General features: G+C 31.3%; 2 protein-coding genes across 3 annotated transcripts; one reads left to right on the top strand and one right to left on the bottom strand.

Moving 5' to 3' along the window:
- Positions 1–375: 375 nt before the first annotated feature.
- LOC114323746 (leucoanthocyanidin reductase) lies at positions 376–11869 on the bottom strand. 2 transcript variants are annotated; one of them, XM_028271404.2, is made up of 5 exons: positions 11517–11869; positions 10522–10665; positions 8104–8341; positions 1891–2094; positions 376–813 (listed from the first exon to the last, which is right to left on the bottom strand). In XM_028271404.2, the coding sequence occupies exons 1-5, from the start codon at positions 11724–11726 to the stop codon at positions 626–628; spliced, it is 984 nt and encodes a 327-aa protein (XP_028127205.1). In that variant the 5' UTR covers positions 11727–11869; the 3' UTR covers positions 376–625. The 2 variants fall into 2 exon arrangements, with proteins under 2 accessions (XP_028127205.1, XP_028127206.1); XM_028271405.2 differs by having other exon boundaries at positions 10522–10662; positions 11517–11813.
- Positions 11870–16249: 4380 nt separating this feature from the next.
- LOC145800788 (phenylalanine--tRNA ligase, chloroplastic/mitochondrial-like) lies at positions 16250–21920 on the top strand. Its single transcript, XM_082890529.1, has 5 exons — positions 16250–16267; positions 18622–18834; positions 20595–20774; positions 21384–21497; positions 21603–21920. Exons 1-5 carry the CDS (start codon positions 16250–16252, stop codon positions 21651–21653), a joined length of 576 nt encoding a protein of 191 aa, XP_082746655.1. The 3' UTR covers positions 21654–21920.
- The last annotated feature ends 4351 nt before the right edge of the window (positions 21921–26271 follow it).

Raw genomic sequence — 26271 nt, 5'->3', positions numbered from 1 at the left:
AACTACTCAATAAATGAAATTTGTGGAACACATTCATTTAGGGATAACCCACCCAACGCTAAATTGAAACTATATATTTTTAGGGCACAGCTTTTTCTAGTAGGCCACATATTTGAGTGAGGTCAATAATGCTAGCACAAAGATGCAAATCATATTTACCAAAATAGTAATGCCCCTGAACATTATAAAGAAAACAATGCACTTTTGAGCAAATAATTGACTATATTTAAACCAAAAACCTTTACTCTTTTAAAGTAAATGCATTTTCATGATTCAAAGGCCTAATCTCCAACTGACTAAAAACATTTTTAGACAAGCTCGAAATAAAAATCATACATAATCCAAAATCAATTATATGCAACACATGGACTCCAATTTTGTTGATAAATTGTTTCCATATAATAATAAATCAAATCAAACCAAGCCTTAAGTCTCATTAAATGAGGTCGGCTATATGAATCTTTCTTCTCCATGCGACTTTATCAAATAATATTTCGTTAGTCAAATTAAATAGATTCATATCTCTAAATAATAATAATAATAAATAGTTGGATATTGTCATCCACATTCAACCACACATTGGTGTGATGGACATCAAGCACATTCAACCACATGTTTTTGGGCTTTAATTCCATCGATCCATCTTCATAACAAAATCGTCAAAACATTCATCCATAGTTCGAAAAGTTTCATCTGGATAGAGATTGCTCACTTCAACTTCATTTGGACCATCAATTGAAAAATTAACTTGACAACCCTTGATGAAAATGTCGTGTGTGAATGATGCAACGATACTTTGTGGTATGATATTCTCTGCAATATAATTATGAAAAGATAATAACAATGAGGCAAAATAAATTCACAATTATATATCACACCAAAGAAAAAATAGAATTTGTAAAAAATTGGTTTTCGTTGCTTGAAATGTTATTTATTTATTAATTTGCATGTATTATTTTTATCTTGTATAAAAAAGGATAGGCGGGGTGGCCAACGTGTAGCAATATTATTTTGGCGTGATGGTAGAAGTCTCTATTGCGAGGAAGTTGGAAATGAGGAATCACGATCCTCTCCTCGATTTCTTTCTTTAACTTCTTACTTATTAGGCTATTGGATCTACTTTTGAGCCTCATTTTAATAATCCGAACCGTTCACATTTTAAGATTTGTTGAGTATATCATACTTGTAAAAAATTAAGTTGATCAGATATCAGAAACTATGTATTCGGATATCGAACTACAAACCATTTTTTAAAAAAAATTTAATAAATAGTTTTCTGAACACAAGTTTTTGGATATCCGATCAACTTGATTTTTTACAGATATGATATACTCAACAAATCTTAAAATGTGAACGGTTCTAATTATCAAAATTGAGCCCAAAAGTAGGCCCAATGACTCAGTAAACAAGAAATTAAGGAGAGAGATCAAAGAGAGGATCCTGATTCGGAAATGGGGGGTTTAGAGAGACTTGACAACAAATTTTGCAAATGTGGGTAATGTTAGGGATTATGAAAAAACATATAATAAAGATGATTATGAAAGATCCTTCACATTTAGATTACACATATAATAAAATACTACACTTTAATTAAAGAATGAGAAATTTTCATGATACATTTTATAATATTTTTTTCATAATTCTTAATATTATTCTATAGTTTTCGTAAAAGTTAATTATAGGTCTGACTTCTCTCAAATTAAACAAGACATGTAGTGTGGTTTTTGTGAGTGAGCCCATAAATCTCACAATGGACCCCAATGTAGGACTCAACTCATCGTATCACAAAAATTGAATTGGATACCTAGTTCAACGGGAGAGAATCCTATTCCATTGTAATTAGAAACATGCGGTTATATTTTTGTTGTAATTAATAGTAAGAAATGGAACCTGCAGCTGCAGCAAGGAGGTCATCTTCAGTGACAGTGAGCCTGGGGAGCATATATCCAATCTTCTTCTCCCACAAAGAGGAAAGCTCATTCATGTTCAGAAAATTGCAAGATGGTCGGAAATGAACCGACTTGTTTAGGGTACGAATGTCGTCCACAACTTTCATTGTGAATTTTCCAATATCAGACCCATCAACAAAGTAAGCTACATATACATATAATACAAATATCACGAAACTTGAATTAAAACAGACTCAAACATTGCTAGTAAAATAAGTGGGCATATATATGGGTAACAATATTGTTGATATTTCCTTAAAACGTGGTAGGTTCAATTTTGGTCTCACTAATCTCGCGTTGTAATTTTATCAAAAATGTTTTGTATCTCGAATTTGTGTGTCCCGAATTATCCGAATGTATTACAACGTCGTCGTTTTATCTCAAAACGATATTATTTTGAGACATTCAGATAATGAAATAGACTACCAACCATGATTGTAATTTTATTATGTGGGTACTTTTTGTAAAAAATTTATGACCATCTGTATCAAGGACAGAGTACACAAAGGGGAAAAAAACAGGAAAAAAGAAAAGAGAGAAGGACGTGTTTTCTTTCTACCCAAAAGAGTGCTATAAATTACATCTTTCTTCTTGCATATTCTTGTGCTAGGATAAAAATTTAAAGATAAAATCACTTTATAGGAATAAAATATTTTTATTGTAAAAGTGTTATTATTATTTTTTTAGTAATGAAATCAGGCATTTAGTGATGAATAACTATTCTTTTGGATACAATTTTTTTGTCTCAAAAAAATAAACCTTTTTGGACAAAATTATTTTGTATTTATTGGCGACATTTTTAAAATTGTCACTAAAAGTTATTTTTTGGACAAATTACAAAATAGTCCAGAGTTTGAGCTGTGTAACAAAATAAATCATGAATTTTCAATTTTGTTAATTTAAACCTTATACTTTGAGTTTGTTTTCAATTTAAACTATTTGCCTATTTTTGTTAAGTAAAATCAATAGAATGATAGATATTTTAGTCATTAAATTCATAAAAAGGTTACTTTAGACATTTTATTTATACCTACATTGAGTTTAATGAGAAAAATAAGCGAGTGGTTTAGATTGAAAACAAATAAAAATATTAATGTTTAAATTGATAAAACTAAAAACCCAGGGTTTATTTTATTATGAGCTCAAACTTTGGAATATTTTTTTTTGTTGTTGTAATTATCTCTTTTCTATTTTTTTTTTTTGAGATAATCTTTTAGTGACCATTCTTGCGACTACAATAATTGGTCCTCAAATATTTTTTACAACAAAAATTTTACTTTTGGACACAAAAATGGTTTTCCCTAAATTTCTCATTTGTTGTAATGGCTTTATCTTGGTTGTGTTTAGATTTTAAATTTGTAGAGAGATAAAAAAAGATGAAAAAGTGAACACTAAAATTAACAAAAAAAATAAAAAATTAAGATCCAAACCCAGAGAAAAAAGGTTAAAGGAATAATAAATCAAAGGAAAGTAATTTTGAGAGTCCTAATCAATTTTACCATATTATATTATTTATGAAACTTTATATGATACAGTCGTGAAAAGGACCCTATGTCTTATTTATTGGATTAGGTACGATATGAAAATTGTAGCAAAAATAAATAAATATTTATTGTGAATAACAAATGAAGAATATTAAACGATAACATATCACTTTAGCGTAGGAAATTTGGTCGGTAATGCTTATGAACATATATTATTATGATGGTTTTTTTTGGGAAGAGTAAAAAAAAGAAATTAAAAATCAGTTTTTTTTTTTAAAATATTATTTCTTATATTTTTTATATGTTTTTAAAAAAAAAATTAAAAAATTATTTTTTGACCATTCCTAAAATTGACCGATGTTGTGGCTCTCATTCAGGTTTGGATTCTTTGAGTCTGAATACTCAAAATATGTCAAATTTGCAGTTTGACACGTCAATTAATGTGGATTCAATGTATGCTATTAGTGACATTCACTTCAAAAGTCTAGACCACCACATAAATGGGAAAATTATGTTTAGTTAAAATATAATAAATTTTAAAATTATGACTAAGTTAAATTATCTTATTTAGGTCCCGTTTGTTTTGAGAGATGGAGGTGGGACCTACTATACGTTGTATTTGTTTTGAAAGATAGAGAAGGGATTCATAATTTGATAGGATTAGGATAAGCCTTCGTGTTGAGATTGAGATGGAGAAAGAAAATGTGGTATTAGAAGATTAGTCATCTAGCTTAGTTGTTGTTGTTGTTGTTGTTTTTATTATTTATTTATTTATTTTTACATATTGGGCATTTTTTTTAATAACGTTAATGTTTAATATTTTTGTATTTTTTGTTAAGTAAAAATCATAATTTTATTTGTTTTAATATTTTATATTTTTTTATAAGGTAATAATCTAACAATCCCTACACTAATAACTATCATCAAAACAAACACAATTTTATTTAATCCCCTCGCTATCACTCCCCTCATTATCAATTCCCTAAATTCTATCTCTGAAAACAAACGGGCCTTAGTTCAGTGGGTTTAGAAAGTGAATTAGTGTATCTTTTTGTGATTTTTTGACTTTTTTTTGTCCTTTCGTAATTTTTTAGCCCAACTCAAAAACTAAACAATCCTTTAGTTCAATTTTATCAATAATTCGTTAGTCATATAGATGAAAAAATGATAGCATCATTTTTTTTACATTACATTTAAATGTATATTTTATCTTATCTATCATTGTGATTTCATAATATTTATATTAATTTCAATCACTTTAGCCTTAGGAAAAGAAAAGTCTATGTAATTATAGGAAAAGAAAATGGTGTGTATACTTCTTATAATTAAAGAAAAAATTGACATAATTTCATATTTTTTGAGTCATAAATATATATAATAAAAAAAGAAGAAGAAGTCATAACTAAACATCACATGAGGTATAATTAAAAATTTCACGAGTCATAACTAAAATAGTATCATAATTAAAGAAGAAAATAGCAAACTAAAGGTGCATATGGTACAATTCTTTTCAAGGGATGTGTATAGTAGAATTTCCCCTAATTATATGAAAACTGTTGGGTTAGAGGGGAGGTTAGTGTAATTTATCCTACATATAATAACAATAATGTCCCTTTAATTTCATATTTTTGATAAAATTTTTATTTTGTTGATAAAAAATATATATAATAATACAAAAATTTAACCAAAAACTTTATTATATCCATGAATTTCACAATTGATTCCAAGATAAAGACATAGGATTGGATTGTTAATCCTATTAAATTTATATTTTTACCTTTGGATCACATAAATGACATCGGCTTAATTATATGTAGGACTCTTAATCTTACAAAATTATAATATATTTAATAGCAAATGAGAGTAGATATTAATAATCTTATACATAATTATCCTATGAAATTATTTATCCCATCACTAATAGTATAAGGAATCAAACAGGGCCTAACTGAATGTCACCGACGCATATTCAAACAGGGCCTAACTTGGCAAAACTACGAACAAAATTATAAGCATACTTTCAGGGCCCTTTAACTTTTCTGACATAATAAAGTGAATCAAAAAGTGTATAATCTTTCGGCTAAAGCAAATTGTCCATAATGAGCCTAATGTGAGGGTGTGGTTGTTAATGTGATGAAATATCAGAGTATGAGTTTGAATAATTCATGAATTTTTATTAGTCTAGTGTGAGGGAGTGGTTATTAATGTGATTGAAATATTAGAGTTTGGCTTGTCATTGCATCATTAGTTTACCACATTCTAAAATATGACTACAAGATTATTGGGCCAAATCCAAGTCACTATTTGCTATTTGTTATGTATTATCTTGTGATACTTGCACTTTATTATGTTTATTCTCTCAAAATTTGGAGACTTTTTACATATACACAAAAGGTTTACTTGTTACTAATATAGTCTAGTCTTTGCTCTTCTTTAGATCCTGTGTTTCACTTCGATAGTATCATAGATCTTGTCAATGCATAGGAAATAAATACATTTTCATATTATTCAATCTTAAATAAGTGAAATAGACATAATCATATTACTTCAAAGACACATAAAATAGGAAAATTTTCACTTCAGGATTATTTTGGAAAAATAATTATAAATAAATGATAAATTTTATATTGAAATAGTAATAAATTTTGGAAACAACCCTTGGTTGGTAATTGTTTTTCTGTAAAACAAAAGCTTGTTTGGTTTCGTTTTTCTGAAAACAGTTTTCAAAAAATTATACTTTCTTATTTTTCGTATTTTTTGCTTTTAATGAATTTTTTTAATATTTTAAGCAATTTTTTTACTTTTTAGGTATATTTATGTTAGGTATATCTAAAAATTAAAAAATTTATGGAAAAAATCTTTTAAAAATTCACTAAATACCAAAAATATAAAAAAAATACGAGAATTGAGTACATTTTTTTTTGTATTTTTATGTATTTATTAATTTTTTAAAATATTTTTTCATAAATTTTTTTCTTTTTAGACACATCTAAGTAAGGTGCATCCAAAAAACTAAAAAAAATGTTTAAAATTTTAAAAATATTCACTAAAAACAAAAAAACTCAATTTTAAAAAAACTTAATCTAAAAAACTCAAACCAAACACACTGATTTTTATGCCTGGAGAGAGAATTGTCTTGGATTGGTCACACCTCCTAGCCTTTTTGATTGAGAAAAAGAATAGATAAAAACTATTTTGAGAGAATAAGAAAATACTATACATAATTACTGTCACAATTTATATTAGAAAGGAAAGAAGTCTTGTCCTCGCTTAATTATTTTGAGAGAATAAGAAAATACTATACATAATTTGATTTTATTATAAAATATTTTTATTAGTACACACATATTAAGTAATAAGTTTCACATATATTTATTAATGTTGATCCTTTTATTTTCATGTCTAATGGTAAGAAAACAGATAAAAACTACTTATATAAGCATTAATTACACCTACAAATTAACATTAATGTTGAAAAAGAAAAAGGAAAACAACATAAAATTGTTATCCTTTTGCATGAAACAATTTGGATTGTGATGAAAAAAGGGAAAAATAAAATGGGAAGTTTGGAAGTTTTTGGATTTGAAGTTTGAATCTCGAGGGGTAGGTTATTGTTTGAAAATTCTTTACTCTCATTTGAGGCACCCTAATAACTTGAACCTAATAAATACTTGGTTTATATGAGATGCGACATTACAAATACGTTGTCACTCAACTACATAGAAAGAGGGTAAGGTTTCATTTGGTGGAGGCAAAAAAGCTAATTTATTAGTTAAAAAAGTTTATTTTGTTAAAAAATCTTAACATATTTGCTAAACTCAGTTTTTATAAAATAAAAAATTCAAATTAGTCAAATTTACTTGTGCTAAAAAGCTATTAGAAAAAGTCAATTTTTTTTTTTATAAAAAAATATACCAAATAAACATTTTTTTTAAATTAACCTTTTTATAAGTTAGTTTTTAACTAACAAATTAATTATTTTACTTGCTAACTCCGAACTAGAAGAGCATTTTAAAAATTTGAGTTATCACATGTAATAAAGATGAATTCTCATTCATATAGTAATGTCCTTATCTTAGAAATTAAAGCAGGTTCAAATCCCTTGTCCTATCACATTTATCGAATTTCAAACTGTCGTATACCCACCATGGACATTATTGGTTTGAAAATTCCAAGTAATTATTGGAATGATAAAAAAAAAGTTATCTAAAAGTAAAAGTTCACAAATCCTAGTAATATTATTTGAGATCCCACTTTTCTTGGTCATTTTTGTCACTACTTTCTTCTTCCATACGTACCGAAGTGGCAAAACAGCCACATAAAAGCATTGAAAGTATATCATATTAAATATAATAATATTACAGTCCTCCAAAAAGATTTTATCAAAATCATTTAGAAATCGCTGCTTATCGACCCACCGGTCAATTTAAGAGGTTGTTTGGAATAACTTAAATAAATGTATTTTTTATCTTTTTATAAAAAGATGTACAGAAAAGTAAAGAGATGATGTGATGAAAAAAAGATAAAAAGATAGATTATTCACAACTTCCCAAACTTGACCTCTAAATCTTTTTTGACTGGCCGGTTAGTCAATTGCCCACGATTTTCATAAAATATTTTTTTGCAATCTGTATCATTTTTCTAATATAAATATATGGCTGTATTCTTACCTTTGACAGTGCCATCACCATAAATTTGGAAGCGATCCAAAGGAGGAATGACCTCAGAAGGGTGGGTGTTATCATAGTAGGGCCAAGAAGCAATGGAGTTGCAGCATATATAAGTGTAGGGCACCCCTGACTCCTCTATCAACCTCCGGACCATCCTCTTCTCTTTGTACATGGCTAACCCTGGTTCCACCGGATTCGCCCTGTCCACGTCATGTCCAAACTCTGATGGCAAAAATCTCTGCGCAACATAAATTTAAGAGTGCTGTTAACCTGTGTACACTAAATTAAATCACAAAAAAGTAATCAAAATATTTATATGTGGTGGGACTCGGAAATCCACACTCGTGCGAGCATTCTAGATAAGATATACAAAAATATTTAAGTGTGAGACTCACAAAAAAATTCAAATCAAATTGAGTACAGCAATGCTAGGTATCATGAAAAATCTTTCATGAAAATGATCATGAAAGATTTGTGACCTTTAGATTACACTTAGAATAAAGCACCACACACTAATCAAGGTAATCTAAGGGTCACAAATCTTTCATGATCATTTTCATGAGAGATTTTTCATGATCCCTAACATTTCTCAATTGAGTATTGTGGATATTTTTCAAGGTAAATTGTGTGTAATTAATTTTTCTTTCCCACACACATTAATAAAATAATAAGGGTAAATTATATTTTGCGTCCCTACACTTGCACCAAATCTCACTTTGATCCCTACACATGAAATAATGACAGTCAACTCAATGCGCTTCTGCTTAAATCCCACTTTGACTCTCCCGTATGAAATTATGACAATCAACCCCTTGTACTTTTGGTCAAATATCACTTTGATCTCTACACAAGTATCAGTGTTCCATTTTTGTTACTCAATTATTTAAATGTTTAACAGAATCTAGTTATATGATAAGAATGTGATTACGATATGAGAGTAAAAAAGAAAAATCATTTACATTTTCCACCAATACACTTTATGCTAAAATTTACATTAAAATGTGACTGTAGTAGGTTAAAACAAAACGCAAATTGTGAACAATTAAAAAGATGAATTAGGATTTTGCATAAATTGAAATCATGAAATTATGTCTTTTATGGTAATACAATCTTCTGTGTATTCATCTTTCTTTCTCTTTGATTTCTTTGTCGCATTTTTTATATTTTAAAAGCTTTATTTTCTTGCTTTTTCATCTCAAATTTTACCATACGAACATATATATATATATATATATATAGTATTATATAACTCTCATGTGCTCATTATGTAGTAAAAAGTTTATTGGTGAAAAATATGAATGATTTTTCTCTTTTACTCTCATTTTGTAATCACATTTTTGTCACATGACTAGATTTTGTTATAGATTTAAAAATGAAGTAACAGAAGAAAAGACCAAAGTGGGATTTGATTAGAAGTGTAGGAGGTTAAATGTCATGATTTCATATGTAAAGATTAAAGTGAAATTTGATGTAAAATACAAGAGTGTAAAGTATAATTTACTCAAAAAAAAAAAAAAAATGTTAGATACACTACCAATTATATCAATATATATATATATATATATATAATTAGATACTATGTTGAGTAGACAACACGTCAAGTGATAGAAGCTAAGAAAAATTGCATTTCAATGGGAAAAATACTTCGGACCCTCACTGGGGGTCGACCCCCAGTGAGGTGGCAGTCTGTGATTGGGCAAAAAAAAATTGTTTTTTTTTTTTTTTTTTTTTTGGGTTTCGGCCAGTGGGGGCGCGACACCTCACTGGGGGTGCGACCCCCACTGGGGGTCTGTAGCGGAATTGTTTCAATGGAAATTTCTTAAAATAATCTCAATTGATGGAAAATTTATAAATTTATTTTTTAATGTTGCAAAATTTTCCACTAATATGCAATTATTTTTCCCAAATTTCACTGAAATGTAATTTTTCCTAGAATTAGGTGTAAGTCTTGTGTCTTGATTCATATATTTATTGATATATTGTTAGTATTTCTGATACTACTGTTAATAAAATGGACTTCAGTGATGATAAATTGATTAAGGGTAAATTACATTGACACTTCCTGATATTTATATTTGTTACAATTCTTCCTTCACCTTTTGAAAATTATATCTTCCTTCCTGAGATTTAAAGTTTCATTACAGATTGTTTCCTGAGGTTTAAAGTTTTATTACAGTTTCCTCTTCACTGTAATGATCATCATACATAAAATTAAATTAACAAGAGGATCAGTGTAATTTTCCAAATGTAAGGAAGAAAACTGTAATAAACATAAATCTTATGGGGTGTCAGTGTAATTTCCCCATTGATTAATTATAGCACTTGCATGGAGGAGCCCTTGATAGAGGTGTTTTTGTTTTTTTTCTATTTTTATTATTATTATTATTTATAATAATAAATATTTCAAAAAAATTTCACCTTGATAGTTCCGACAGCTTTGATGGCTTTGACAATGGTGAGCTGGTTCAATATATTAGCACCACCCACAGCTGATATTACTATATCTATCTTATGATCCTTCAGTATCCCCTCCACGAATTCTTGATCTTCAATAACACCCTGCTATTAAATCACAACCCAATTAGAGACAGTCAGGTGTTAGTGCATTGAGACAGAAAAATAATTTAAATACGAAAACCACGTATGATAGTGTATTGAGGGGAAATTATTCAATAATTTTGGAATACTATCTGGTCATATTCTAAATCAATCACTAATTATTTAGTCTCATATTGTTCTCCATCCCCACATAAATCGTGGGTCATTACTCTTTTCTACTAATCAAAAGGGTAATGATAGGGATACCAAATTTTCTACCAAACAAATGACCAAATGTCTCACATGGGTGTGGGGTCCGCAATTTTGTGGACCCCACACCCATGTGAGACATTTGGTCATTTATTTGGTAGAAAATTTGAGACCTCTAGCATTTTCCTAATCAAAATCTTATGGAGCATTACGTGTCCATACTTCGAGAATAATAAATAATCATTCTTAATGGAGATATATAGAAAAATAAAAAGGCATGTGGTTGCCGTTATTATGAGGTTTTGTGTGGATTTGTTTTCATTTTATTTTAATGATTTGAATCATTTATATTGTAAGATTCACTGAATAGATCATTCATAAAAAAAAAAAATTAAACTGATGAAAAATTTATAACCACATGATCATATTCTGATTGTTTTCAAAAATAAAAAAAGATAGTGATCTTGTTATGTAGTTTCAAATGTTTAATTAACTTAATTTTTCTAATGAATGATCTCCTTAAATCAAATAAACTCAAGATAAGCACATCAGGGACAACGTAGCAAGCAACAACCCCTCTTTCATAATAGAGACATTTGAAGATAGAGAATCTCGGACTGATTGGTTGATTGATTGATTGAGAGAGAGATAGAGAGAGAGAGTACATGTATTAGGATAGCCCCTTTGTCATGGAGAGAATTGATGGTTTTGGACTTGGAAGGGATAGCCCCTTTGTCAAGTGAGCGGACGAGAAGAAAGGTGGTTCGACCGGAATCAAGGCTGGCTTGAGCAATGAACTCGCCAATGAAACCACTGGCTCCGATGATCAGCACTCTGCCCTGTCCTTCTCCAACACAAGGGCTTGACACGGTCATCTTTCCTAACTATTGTTTGTTTACACTTCTTTAAAATTTGTGTGTGTAGGTTTTTTTTTTTTTTTGACAATTCAGAACCAGTGTTGAAATATGTATTTATATAGGGATGCCAAGGCCCAAATTATGGGGATGCTGAAAAAAAAAAGTACCAAGTATGGTGATTAAAAAACTAATAAATACATTTCCTCCTAACCTTCAAAAGAAGGGATTCCAACATTCTTGTAATGTTGATGTTTTTTTTTGTTTTTGGGTGGGTATTGTGTTGATGTTGTTTGTATTTGACAACAAAATTTTATTAAAATTTGTAAAAAAATACCGTTAGTTTTATATTTTTAATATAAATACATCAGTTTTAACTGATGTCTTAATTAATTCACATAAAATTTAAGTTACTTTTTATTAATAATTCATGTGTTGTACAGATCAAAAAATGATTGCTATATATTTTTTTAACTAAAATGTATGTTTATTTTCATTTATTTTAACGGCGATCCACCATTTGCATTAGTTTTGATCGTTTTAGCTTTAAAAAAGAAGTCAATATAATTATGTCAAACTTGTGGGACTAACTATATTTTTCTCAAATCTTAGGGCATTCGTTAATAACTAAATAGTGTTTAAAAAAAATTAGAGGTAATCACATTTTTGGTCCCTGAGAGGGTGATTTATGATCTGGAGTTGGGCCGAGATATCGACCGATCAGGTTGAGAGCCCAGCAGTGCATTGGGCCGAGATGATCCACTGTTCGCCCAGAGAAGGGCTGCCAAAACTTGGGCCGGGCAGAGTTTGGACCGAGTGTGTGCCACCCCGGACCGTACAGAAATTGCTCGGCCAGGAAGTGACCGGTCAGACCAGGATGCTCGGTCCGAGGATGGTCGAAGCCAGACAGGCTGAGAGACCGGCGCCCGGAAAGGCGCGGTCAGCCGAGGTAGTTGATTGACCGGCAGGAAGGCCAACCAAAGGAGGTGCCCGGGCTAGGCTTTGCCGAGATGCCGCCTAGCCCGGTCATCCACGTGTTTGTCCGGCTAGGCGCATGAGTATGAAGCATGACATGGCCGAGGAAGAGCAGCTCGGCTGCCGAGCTCCAGCTGCGAAGTCAGGCAGTTGAGGTTAGGTGGTGAATGACATGGTTTATGCTGACAGATGGGATAGCAGAGCCACGTGTCAGGAGATGACTGGGAGTGGATATGGGGCTCAGAAGGTATAAAAGCATGCCTGCGCCCCCCATACGCAAAAAAAAAAAAAAACACATCTGTAAGGATTTCTTACACTCAAACACTCTCTCCCTTCTCTCTATTCCCTCTAAGGTGTGTGCTAACTTGACCGTCGGAGGGTTTTTCCGGCCACACACCGCCGGGTAGCTCACCGTTATTTGCTCGTAGGTGATCGGATATCGACGGAGCTAGGAAGAAAGGAATACGGGCACGTCGGAATATTTGCACCCCGTACAGTCCCTAAAGTGTGGCTTTTGTCTCATTTTAGTTCTCAATATTTAAATAAATTATGTTAATTTGGTTCATAATGTATATAAAGTGTTTCAATTTTTGCTTAATGTTTAAATTGCGTCACTTAATTAATCCCTAATGTGTAAAAGTGTTTCAATTTAATTTTTCAATCTAATGTTGTTAATAGATGCCGTTAAAGTAAGTGATAAATTGAAAATCACTTAAAAATTATACTTTTACCCCTATAAATATGTTATATGTGTCATTTAAGTGAAAACTCACTTTAAAAAAAAAAAAATACACATTATGCATATTTTTATTCATATAATTTTACATATTTATATATTTCAATATACTTTTACACATATATTCAACGTTAATATTATTATAATTGCATTTTTTTTTATCATATTTTACTTATAATCACATACATTAATATTGTATTAATTTAATAAGTCTCATAATTTATATTTATTATTAATATAAAATAATAAGCAAAAACATGATAAAAGTGATGATCATGAGATTATTGTTATTATAACACGCGGGTTACAAGTTAAATTTTAAAATTTTAGGTCAACATGCCATCTTTTAATCGTGGGAAGCAAGTAAGAAAGATATTTATTTATCCAAATTCTACCTATGTTTATTTATTTATCTAATATCATCTATTTATATATAATTGTATAAATATTCCCTTTACAACCACCAACTACCACGATTAACAACTTTTCAAATCAATATATAATGACTTTCTGATGCCGACACTTTTAAGCATGTCCTTATTATTAAAACAAATTAATTCTTAAATTTATCGTATTTGGTGGTTTCGTTTTTTCCTTTTTTGGGCCTTGACTGGTGGCTGAGAAAGTCCTATACATGTGAGAGAGAGGAAGAGAGAGAATAGTAGTGGTGGGTTGATTAGAAAAACATAGAAATAAAATGAATTGGGGACTGTGAAAGACAGATGTTCCTACCACGTAACACGTGCATTTTTGCATATGTAGTCAACACAATCCTCGTACGATAATTTTGGCCTCTCTCTCGTCAGCATATATATATATATATATATAAATATACTGCTGTGTGTCATTATGTAATGTGTGTATAATTTAGATAAATAAACGTATAAATAAATAATAATAAATTAATATCAAAATATGTATTGTCTAAATAGTAAGAGTGTTATTAATGAAATTGAAAGTTTTGGATTTAAATTTTACTCACATTTTTTAAAAATATTTTTTAATTTTAGGATAGAAAAATTTGTCACATGATAAAAGGAGAAATCACCATACTAGTAGACACTAAGGGATTGTTTGGGATGACCTAAATAAGTGGACTTTTTGTCTTTTTACAAAAAGATGTGCAAAAAAATAGAGAGATGATGTGATGAAAAAAAGATAAAAAGTGTGTACTTATTTTGAATTGCCAAACTTGACCTAAGTCATATACTTTGATATATGATAGTATATATATATATATATATATATATATATCCTATACATGTGTAAGAGAGAGAAAGAGAATAGTGTTTTAATTTTAGTGGTGTGTTGATTAGAAAAACATATATCTCTTTTGAGAAGTGGGTTAAAAATTATTTTCTAGTTTTTAACTTATTTTGAATTACAATAGTGTGTTTGGTTTGACTTTTTTAAATTAAGTTTTTTAAAAATTGAGTTTTTTATTTTTCGTATTTTTGTTTTTAGTAAAATTTTTAAAATTTTAAGCATTTTTTTAAAACTTTTTTAGATGCATTTTACTTAAATGTGTCTAAAAAGTAAAATATTTATGAAAAAATATTTTAAAAAATTAATAAATACATAAAAATATTTTTGATATTTAGTGAATTTTTTAAGGATTATTTTCACAAAAATTATACTTTTTAAGTGTATTTATGTTAGGTGTGTCTAAAAATTAAAACAATTGTTTAAAATATTAAAAAAATAAGTAAAAACAAAAAAATACGAAAAATAAGAAGGTACAATTTTCTGAAAAGTGTTTTTAAAAAATTCAAACCAAACAAAGTGAAATCTCCACATTTTATATATATATTTTTTAAAGAAGATTAAAAAATTAACTTTCAACTATTTTCTCAAGCATTCAGCGTGTCTCTGGTTGGAGATAAAAATTGGACCGTCCAGTCCGGTCCGTGGGTCCATTTTGGGCCCTGTTTTGACAATCCGAACCATTAAATGTGTAGAACTCGTCGAATACTGTATTCTTGTAAAAAATCACATTGATTGGATATCGATAGCTATTTGATCAGATCAGATTTCTGTCAACCGTTTATTTTTTTACCGTATTCATTTTTTTTTATACAAAACTGATCTAATCAAATAGCCATCGATATTCGATCAATATGATTTTTTTACAAGGATATAGTACTTGACGAGTTTTACATATTGAACGGTTTAGATTATCAAAAAGAGACCCAAAAATGAGTCCACGGATCGGACTGGACAGTTTAATCTTGATTTTTAAGTGGAGACAAGCTAGACTGTTTCCCAAAACACTCGATGGAAATAACAAAAATGCTTGAGAGCTCGAAACTCCTCAGGCTCGAATGGCCCGAAATTCAAAACGTCGTTTTGAATTCTCCCCCCCCTCTTTTATCTGTGAAACGAAATAGAGTGAGGGAGGGAGAAAGAGTGACAGAGAGAGAAAAGGGAGAAAGGAAGCTGATCTTCCTTTTCCACTCCGTCGCCACCGTGTGTGTGTGTGTGTTTCATCGATTTGGCTTCTAGATCTGTATATGTGTGTGGAAGGGGGAAGGGGGTTTGATTTATGGGTGGCTTTTGATTTTCCAGATCTTTGTGTGTGTGGGGGGGTTTGATTTGTTGATGATGATGTGTTGATGTTGATGATGATGTTGTTGTGTTGATGATGATTTGTTGGTTATTGATGATGATGATGCTGTGCTGATGATGTGTTGATGATAATGATACTGTCTTCTTATTTCTTCTTCTTCTTCTTCTTTCTTCTTTTCTTTTGTGAGTCAGAAACGAGGAAGAAAAGAAAAAAAAAAAAAAAAGAAGCCAAAACAATGTCATTTTTGGATTTCGAGCTATTCGAACCATGAAAAATTCGAGTCACGTAATGGAATTGTAGAAATAAAATGGGTTGGGGACTTTGAAAGACACATGTTCCTACCTCATAATACGTGCACTTTTGTATTTGTAGTGAACACAATCCTTGTATGATAATTTTGGCCTATCTCTCGCCATCATATATATATATATATATATATTATTAAAAGTGGTCACTATTGTGGGAGCCAAAAAAATATATACATATCCACTTATTGGGGTTAACCCAAACAAGGCCTATAATGGGTCCTTCCCAGACAAATATCACACCTTCTCATTTATATAAAGGGGGGGTATCCCAGAAGAAAAGTATGTTCTCTTTCCCTACACTACAAACCAAGCACTCGACACTTTCTAGACTTACATTCTGCTTATCAGGTGACTGACTTCATCATCGGAGTGCCTCCGGCCGGCAACCTCGGTTGGGTGGCGCCGATCATGCTCATCTTTGCAGGTCTACCAGGACCAAGTTCATCTCTTCGTTGGATTTCTACAATCCATGTGAGAGGATATTTCATGGTCTCACAATTGGTACGGTCTGTGGGAAACGACTGAACGAGATCAACGAAGAACACAGCAAACATGTTACTGTAAGTAAACATTCAACATCAACAACACTTTGATGGTTGAGCCACATCTAAGCTTTGAATTTTCTCTCTGAAAAAATTTATTATAAAATTATTGTAAAATCGATTCTTGAATTGTATACATATATCTGTGTATACTGACAAACTCCATAGAAACTCTTTTCTTTTTTCATGGTAAATCTTGATGAAAAGTGTTACAATAAAACAAGTGCTCATGGATTTACTTTTGCATCTTTACTTTCTCTCTTTAAAAATGGGTTTCAGATTATGTTTGTGGGAGCCTCTTTTCGGCATTATTAAAAGGGTTGCTCGGCCAAACCCACTCCCAGGATTGTTTATTTAGTTTTTGCCTCAAAGGAGTTTATTTTATAATTAATTCTTGAGATATACATATATCTATACTAACAATTTTTATGGAATCCACGGCTGGGTCTTTAGGGTTTCTCTCTCTAGAATTATTCCCAGCAAGAAACATTGCCATAGGATAGACCATGAGTTATGATAAAAGAAAAAAAAAAAATTATTATTTAATTAATTGTGGTAGCTGGCAGGCTATATATATATATATATATATATTTATATATATCTGTATATAAATTCAAACAGAGGCAACTTCAATTGTCATGAATGGGTCATGTTAATGCCGACCAAAATCTCGACAAAACTGAAGATATCTAAATTCACCCCTCACTACAACAAAAATAGTCTTTAGAGACGAAAACTAATGACGAAAATAAATTTTGTCACAAAATACGTATCTTTTAGTGACGAAAATAATATTTCGTCTCCAAATGTACAACTTTTAGAGACAAAAATAAAATTTTGTCACCAATCTAAATACATAATAAAAAAATTAGGTGACGAAATTATTTTTCGTCATTATTTATATTTTTTTGTCACTGAAGATTTTCCCGCTGTTTTTCGGAGGGTATCAAAATTTTGAGACTTTTGGTGACGAAACAATTGGTCACCAATTATAAAATTATTAATGACGAATATATTTTTGTCACCAATAATTTTTAATATTTTAATATCATTTAGTAACAAAACTATTTTTGTGGCCAATATTTTTATCTTTGGTGAAGAAATAATTTTGTCACCAATAAATGATTTAGTTGCTAAATATTTTAGAGGGAAATGAAAATATATTGGCGTCTATGGAAGCAGATCTAAAAAAAAAAACTACTGTTATGCTTGGTTGTACACACAGACCTCACAGACACACACACACACAGACACACACAATAATTTCTTCATCAAACCTAATTTCACACACACACACACACACCTTATACTCATTCACGGGATTGAGTTTCCTCACTGCCGCTGCTAACATTTCATCGATTCACACACATCGCCGGTGTGTCGATCGGCTCACCGCCGACAGCCTTTCACTATAAAATTGATTTGATCACATAACTATTGATATCCGATCAATGTGATATTTTATAGGTTATATAGTACTCGACGAATTTTACAAATTAACGGTTCGAATTATCAAAACGAGATCCGTGGTGGGTCCCCACGAACCTAACAGTACACTCCAATCCTAAAGCCTCATCCTATTTTTTTCGTTTTTGTTAATTTGCGACGACCTTTCAAACCGTTGCAAAAAATTAACCTGCTAATATTCCACCAGTACTACAATAATACATATAGGTAACACCTAAAAATTTAAAACCATCCCACTTTTAATTCAATGTGTCATTAAAAAAAAAAAAAATGTGTAAAGTATCTTTTTTATTTTTTATTTATCCCCCCCCCCTTAACAAAGAAACAAATCATTTTTTATTTTATTTTATTTTTGAGATTCCAAACATATCTCTCAATCCTCTCTCCCTCTCTCTCTCTCTCTCCAAGCGCTAACCCTAGTCTTCTGCATATCCTTGATCGCCCGGCACCCGTTCGACCAGCTGAGAGTGACCAGCGGCAGCGATCGGCGAGCGGCGGCAATGGCAGCAATCGGCGAGCAACAGCGGCGACTGAGGTATTTTCTTCTCTTCTATTTTCTTCTTCTCTTATCTTCTTCTATTCTTCTACTATTTTGCTAATTCGATTTTTGTTGAAATCAATCCTTGATTTTCGATTTTTGTTGAAACTAGCCCTTGATTTTTGTTGAAATCAACCCTTGATTTTTGCTCTATATAAATTTGACAGAACCCCCTTCTATTTGAATGTTCTGTTTCCTAATGATGGCATTGCAATTAAACATGTAGGATTCACATTGGAATTACCCAAGTATTTAAATGTTTCCTAATGTTTTGTTTCCTATGCAACGATCAGAAAATTGGTAATGAGATCACTTCGGATGCCCATCTACTTCCAGCAACCAATGTCAATTACATAGATGGTCTTGCTATTTTTGAGACCCCTATTTTACATAGAACATGGTTTGATTGCACATGGTTTGCTTTTTAATTTTTTTTTCTTTGATTGCGTTAAGTATAACTCTTTGTGAGAAGCTTGATTTTGAACTATTTTCTGGGAGACTTTTTCTTCATTAAAATCCATGGATTCTGTCTTGGTTCATTTGATACATTTTTGAACTGTTATCATGCAAATGGAGCAGTAACAGAAAACATCTAAAAAAATTTGTGAGAGAGAGGTAGAGGGTTGAGTACTCTTTCTTTGGCATGATATGCATACCTTTCTTGAACGTAATATATGTCTAGCTTGCTGTTATAATATATTAAGTTGTAACAACAGTCATTTTCGAGATTCAATGAATAAAATGTATTGATGAGTAATGCTAATATAAAACTTATTTTTTCTTATCAAAAGAAAAACAATAGTGTTATGGATCTCTTTTCCTTCTGGTAAGCTATTAATTATTTGTACAATTGACTAAAATCTCTGAACTCTGCTTCAAACATATGCATTCTGTATTAGTTGCGAGTCTTGTGACTAAAATGTAAAAGATTCAAAATGCTTAACCTGTTAGAATGTAGTGTATACTTTTGTCACTTGGTTCCATAGTGCATATATGTCTCCAAATCAATAAAATTATAAGGTATTTCCAAGTCTGGTTGTAGTTTTCAAAATGATGTATGTGTATACACATGGAGACTATAAAGTTTTACTCATGTTGTTTACGTTGTTTCATATTTTCTACTCTATTACCAATTACCTTTCTGGTGTCTTGTGGAACTCCTCTTTACCATACCATTTTTTTGTTTATAACCAAAAAAATACTCTTCATACATACAGTTATAATTGATATTGTTACTGATGGTGGTGTGGTTATTTTTTGGCTGTGAAATTCAAAGTACATATGGACTTTATCCTAAATCTTCTAGCACTACAACTATATGCATTGCGTTCGAGATTGGTTTTTAAGCCAAAATTGTCAGCAACCTTTTATGTTAGAACAGAGAGATAAATATATTATTTAAGACAGCGAAAATGAGGAGGCGGTGTAGACAATTAAAGGCAAAACAGAAAAACCTACATGGGTGATGATGGCCAATAGAATCTTCAATCTTTCAGATACAATACAATTATGCTAAAGACACCGCAGTAGAATAAGTATCATGGTTGTTTTTGATTATGCAGTATTGAGAAGAGAAGGAGAGTAGATAGATTAGAACATAACGAGGGAAAATGAATTATAGAAAGATAATCTAGGGCGTTACACTTTCCTCAGACAAGCAGAGATTATCTTGGTCCTTTCACAGTTACGGTTCTTAGGAAACCACACTATTTATAAAACCTTATATAACCAATGATTAACTTTCTGATTATTGACAGGAAAAGTGGTTGGAGGTTCTGGGTTGCAGAGTGACAGAGCAGGAAATATTGAAGCGGAGTGGCAAAACAAATAATGTTGCTTGGGCTTTTGGACTTGGATTGGAGTGTTTGGCCATGGTCCTATTTGACATCCCAGATATCCGACTTTTTTGGTCATCTGATGAGCGGTTTACATCTCAAGTAATTCCTGAATCCATTAAAAACCACCTATACATGCTATCACCCCCATGTTAGAGAGAATTTATTTCTAAAGATTGCAACTCTTGTCAGAAAATCTGTACCAAGGAATTTTTAAGGGTTTATAACCATCTAAAATCTTGTAGTAACTTGTTAATTTTCTTTATCATTAATTTTGTTTTTGAATTTTTATTAAGAATCCATTAAGAATTTTTATTGATTTATGTTTTTGAAAACAGAGAAAAAGGAAACTAACAGAAACTTTTTCCGAAAATTGTTTTCTTACTACTTTAAAAAAAAAAAAAAATTCTTTCTTGTTTTTCTTTTTGTTCTTTTGAACAATTTACTTAACTTTAGTATTTCATGAAGTGATATCTTAAAGTTGTATTAAATATCATTCACGTAATAATTGCATTTCAAAGAATGAAAAATAATTGTAGAAAATTGTAATACACATGACACCTCAAAACATATTTGAAATGTAGAAATTGCATTTCAAAGAATGTTGAACATTGTTATTGTGAAGAGATTCATCACATAGGTTGTGATATGAAGGTTAGTGCAACTGATTGATCTTTTATTTCATCTTTTGAATTCATCTTTTCTTTCCAGGTGCAACTGATTGATAATTTTACAAACAAGAAAGGAATGACTAGTCATTGTTACAGGATAGCATATCGATCCATGGAGCGTTCACTTACAGATGATGAAATTAATGAGTTACAGGTATTTTCCTTGAAAGGGCCCTTTCTTCTTGTTTGTTCTATCAAATGACAAACCCTAACTTATTTTTCTTCTTTTTTTTTGCCTTTTTTTCTTTTGTGGGTGCAGTGGAATGTAAGAGAACAGGTGCAAAACAAGTTGAACGTTGTTCTAAGGTGAGATTTGCCACATGTCCCGAAACTAATAATGTGACTCTCATCGTGTAAAATTTTTCCCAAATTTTCAAGTTATAGGTATTCATTTCTTCTTGGTAGTTGTGGGTTTTGCCATATAGAACGAGGGGCTTTTGTTTCTGATCTTCTAGTCCCCTATCCTGAAATGAGAGCTACATTTCTCATTGAGATCTAGCTATGTAACTTGTCCTCAAGGCAATTATTTTCATTTAAGTGGACATGGATTATATTTTAAGCTAAGGATTTGTGCTTCTTTATGCTATGTTTGGATCATGGATTTGTCAAAGGAAAACTAAATGGAAAAGAAACGGAATTACTATATATATATATATATATATGTATATATATATTATGGGTAATTAACCGAAAAAAAAAGTAAATTTTGAGTTGGCCATTTGCACCCCCATACACTAGAGCCACACTTGAGCCCAGCTTTGTTTTTGGTGGAATGTGCGAATATCTCAATTTACCTATAACCACATACCAAGCCAAGCCCAACCTGTCCTGTGTTTTTACATAGATGGTTTCAATTACATAGAGTGTTTGACGCAGAAAGGTATCACGGGAAATTTTGAGAGTGGGGAAAGTTCAGATTCTGATGGACAAGCTTCTTGGTTAGTATATTATGTTTATATGTTAATTTAGTAGAACATTTCTTCTTCAACTAGGGTAGAATAAAAAACTACTTTTGACATTTAGGCACAAGGTCCCGGGAAAATAGTGAAATATGCATCTAAAGGCCCGAAAAACATCACAAACACCTTGAGATTATCAGAAACTATCATGAACACTTTGGGAGGGATGAACATAAGTTGTGAAAACTTACAGAATAATCATAGGACTCTCGGTTGGAAAACATATAGACTTGAAAATAGGCCGTTAGGGAGTAAAATCTTGAACTAGTCGTTAAAAGGCCGAGAAATATCATGAACACCTTGGGAGGAACTAATGTAAGTTGTAAAAATTTACGGAACAAGCATGGTAAAATTTGGTTTAAAATTTACTTTGAAATTTTTATTTTTTCTCTTCTAGGTTGCATATTAACATATTTAGTGAATGGTTACCTTAACCTTTTGTTGTTGTCATTTTTTTTTTTTTTTTTTAAATGGCAGATTGGAGATGAACGAATTTGGTAACCTGCATAGCAAGAGTTTTTTTGTTGATATTACCAGACACATCCATTACAGTGTAGTTGTACTTTTTGTTGATATTACCAAACATGTATTTTGACTATGTTGTTGTGGGTTATGATTATATTGTGATGGATCTTATCTTTTTGTTGATATTTTATTGAATAGATTAAAAGAACAGGTTTTTGTTGATATTACCAAATGAACAGGTTTTTTGTAATGATTTGTAATGGATATTATATTCAGCAGGTTATTAAAATGCCCAAGTTATTTTGATTGTGTTGTAGTTTTTGATTTTATTAGAATAGATGTTATAGTTTGGATGTTATATATTAATTTCTTGATACTATGAGACATGTATTTTACTTGGGTTGTTTTATAATAATGAACAGTTTAATTTTATATTGATTTGTATTAGATATTTCATTTAATAGATTATTAAAATGTACAGGTGTTGTTTATTGAAAAAGATATATAAATTGCAAATATAACCCTCCCCCCCACCCAATTTTTAAAATTTATTTATTATTGGCGACAAAAAAAAAAATTGACACAAACTTTCTAATCCCAACAAATAATTTTGTCACACATTCACTATTTCATTACTAAATTAAAATATTTGTTGACAAAAGTTTTCGTCACTGAAGGGCCTTTTTTTTCATCTTTTGGTGAAGATATTTCGACACTAAAAATTCTATTGCTATTTTTAATGACGAAATATCTTGTCACCCAAAACAAATATAATAAAATTTTAATTAATTTTAGTGACGAAATGGACGTTATAGGTGACAAAATATTTAACATTTAGTGACGAAATATTTCGTCACCAAATATCAATAATAGGTGACAAAATAAATTTTCGTCATCAGGTACTTTTAGTGACGACGAATTGATGACGAACGTGGTGACGAAATTATTTCGTCACAGATCAATTTGGTGACGAAAATTTCACTATTGGAGACGAAGTGATTTTGTCATTAAAAAACCATTTTGTTGTAGTGCCTTGGTCATTATTTATTTATTTATCTCTTGGCTAAAATAAATTTAATAAATCTTCCCATACAATATGAAGTCAACATATATTGTTTATTTATTTATCTCCCGGCTTCATATATATATACATATATACTTGCATGCGTACGGAACTTTATTAATCACCTGCTGGGTCTTCACTTCTGTGTCTTGCTATATCTTGATTAGATTAAACATTATTATTTGGCACCACAATAAAGGACGACTTCAAGAGTTACATTGTTTTATCTAATTTTAACTTCTTGTTTATCACAATTATTAAATGAATATGTTTTCTGCAACATCAACAGAAATTATTCTTAGAACTTGGGCAATTATTACTTTAGTATAATTTAAAATACCTCTTAGCATTCGAGCATTTCTCTCATCTAACAAGTGCACTCGGCAAAGACAAAAGTTACCAAGCATTACCACCCAAACTCTAGGCAAAGACAACACTACAAGAACAAGCCAACCAAATGCTCCAGCAAGAAAGAGCCAAGATGAGTTGCCAACCATTGCCAGTAAAGTTCTTAGCAAAACCAAATCCAAAGAGATGCTGACCACGTGTTTCGGCACACAGCGACGCTAAGAAAAATGGCCGATCAAAAGATCGGCACAATCACAAACCCAAGTATTGCTGACCAACTTTTTGGCAAAGTCACATTATATATACGATGGACGCCAATGTTGTTTCGCAATCCACCAAGGCTGTACAGCAACCCAACATGGCTGATTTGGCAACTTTACATTTGTATCCGACGTCGGAGCCCATGCATATGCATTTCGGCAGTGCCGTAACTTATAACAAATTTCTCAGCACAACTACAAAGTTATTCGGCTGATCCTTGACGCTGAGCTCCATTCTTTGGCAACAAAAACGGCCTCGATTATTCGCCGCCCAGTGGTTAGTCAACAACGTGAACCTCCAAGCTATTTTGCCGAGTACATTTCCCCTCCAAGTACATTCTTCCACCGACTACATTTTTTACCGAGGACAAGAGCTGAACAAAAATGACAACAAAAAGAAGTAAAACCATCTTATTAGTCAACATTGGGAGGTCCGCCGGCATCCGAGCAGTGGCAGAATGAGGCGTATGACTGATGAAATGAACACTAGGCTACGAGCTGAATTCAACATCGCAAAAATAAGGCAAATTGGACTTAAAACAAGGGAGATACAAAGGCTCAAAGTTAGGAGTTTGAAGCTTAAAAAAAAAAAAAAAAAAAAATCTGCTTTTCACGTTACGTTGCATGGAGAAGATGACATAAGAAGTTATTGTGCGCATCTCGGTGCAAGGTGCGTCATTATATCTTAAAGTGTTCAGGTTAATCGGGTGGTTCGGTGACATCGGGGGTGACTACCCTTAAGTTTTTCACCGTGTAGAATTCATTTTTAGAGTCTAATTTTGCAAATTCTTAGCTGCATATTGAGATCAATACATCGGCCAATCGGGAACATTAAATGCAAAATCAACAGACAAATCATATTTGATCGGCATGGAATTTCACCAGCAGGCTCTTGGAGCTAGGCCATCAACCACCACCTGGGGTAGGACCCACAACTTGAACTTCTTCGCCATTTGTCATCTTCAAATTAAATAAATAAATAATAAAAAGCAAATCAATATATATATATATATATATATATAAATAAATATATATATAACCAAGCAATAACTCAAGTATATTTACAATTATTAATTTATTTATCTCTTCTGTAACAATCTCATAATTTAATTCTCAGAAGTGCAACCATTTTTGTTCAGCTAACTCTCCCTACTCGGCAACATTATTCAGCAACATGGCTTATTCGGCTAACTCTCCCTACTTGGCAACATTATTCATAGCTTATTCGGCTAACTCTCCCTACTCGGCAACATTATCCCCCACCATTATTCGGCGAGATAGCTCAGCCATGTTTATTATTCGGCAACACTTGAAATTATTATCACATGCAAATCATTTGGCTACCAAGTTGAATCAGCACAAGTTCGCTTTCCAAATTTCCGTGGCCATAACGTCGTTATCAAGCTCAATGGCAATGCTAATCACGGGTGGCACACGTATCGTTGATCGAATGCATAGACAATCTTGTTTGGCACTAATATCTAGGCATAATACTCGCATCTCGGCTTGTCAAAATCCACATCTGAAAATACTAGTTGATTCGTGTCAATTCAAAGAGTCCAAACCCACCGACCCGAGGAGCCAAGAACTAACCAAAGGTCGCTGGTAGTTGCGAAACTGTCCAAATTTTCAGAAAATTAAAATTTTCAAAGTTGTCGAACTCAAGCTTTGATCATCCCAATATGAAACACTCATCGAGATGAATCCAACGCAACAAACTGCATCAAAATCGGTGCTAAAACGAAGTTGTACAGGCCGATCAACGTTTGCCCAGAAAATGAATTCTTTCGCGGGAGAAGATAACCCAGCAAGCAATGAAGAAATAATCCTGTG

This window comes from Camellia sinensis, chromosome 10 (genome assembly GCF_055761805.1).
Source record: "Camellia sinensis isolate YWXY chromosome 10, ASM5576180v1, whole genome shotgun sequence".
NCBI lineage: Eukaryota > Viridiplantae > Streptophyta > Magnoliopsida > Ericales > Theaceae > Camellia > Camellia sinensis.
The sequence above is the reverse complement of the archived record's forward strand: the minus strand, read 5'-3'. Positions and strand labels throughout refer to the sequence as shown.

What these genes read in the sequence shown, in the direction of transcription:
- LOC114323746 (XM_028271404.2), bottom strand. Translation starts at nt 11,726, where the DNA reads ATGACCGTGTCAAGCCCTTGTGTTGGAGAAGGACAGGGCAGAGTGCTG. An exon ending in AAGCTGTCGGAACTATCAAG is followed by an intron (nt 8,342 to 10,521) that starts GTGAAATTTTTT and finishes TATGTTGCGCAG; the next exon opens with AGATTTTTGCCATCAGAGTT. An exon ending in TGGTGATGGCACTGTCAAAG is followed by an intron (nt 2,095 to 8,103) that starts GTAAGAATACAG and finishes ATGTATATGTAG; the next exon opens with CTTACTTTGTTGATGGGTCT.
- LOC145800788 (XM_082890529.1), top strand. An exon ending in ATGAGCGGTTTACATCTCAA is followed by an intron (nt 20,775 to 21,383) that starts GTAATTCCTGAA and finishes TTTTCTTTCCAG; the next exon opens with GTGCAACTGATTGATAATTT. An exon ending in ATGAAATTAATGAGTTACAG is followed by an intron (nt 21,498 to 21,602) that starts GTATTTTCCTTG and finishes TTGTGGGTGCAG; the next exon opens with TGGAATGTAAGAGAACAGGT.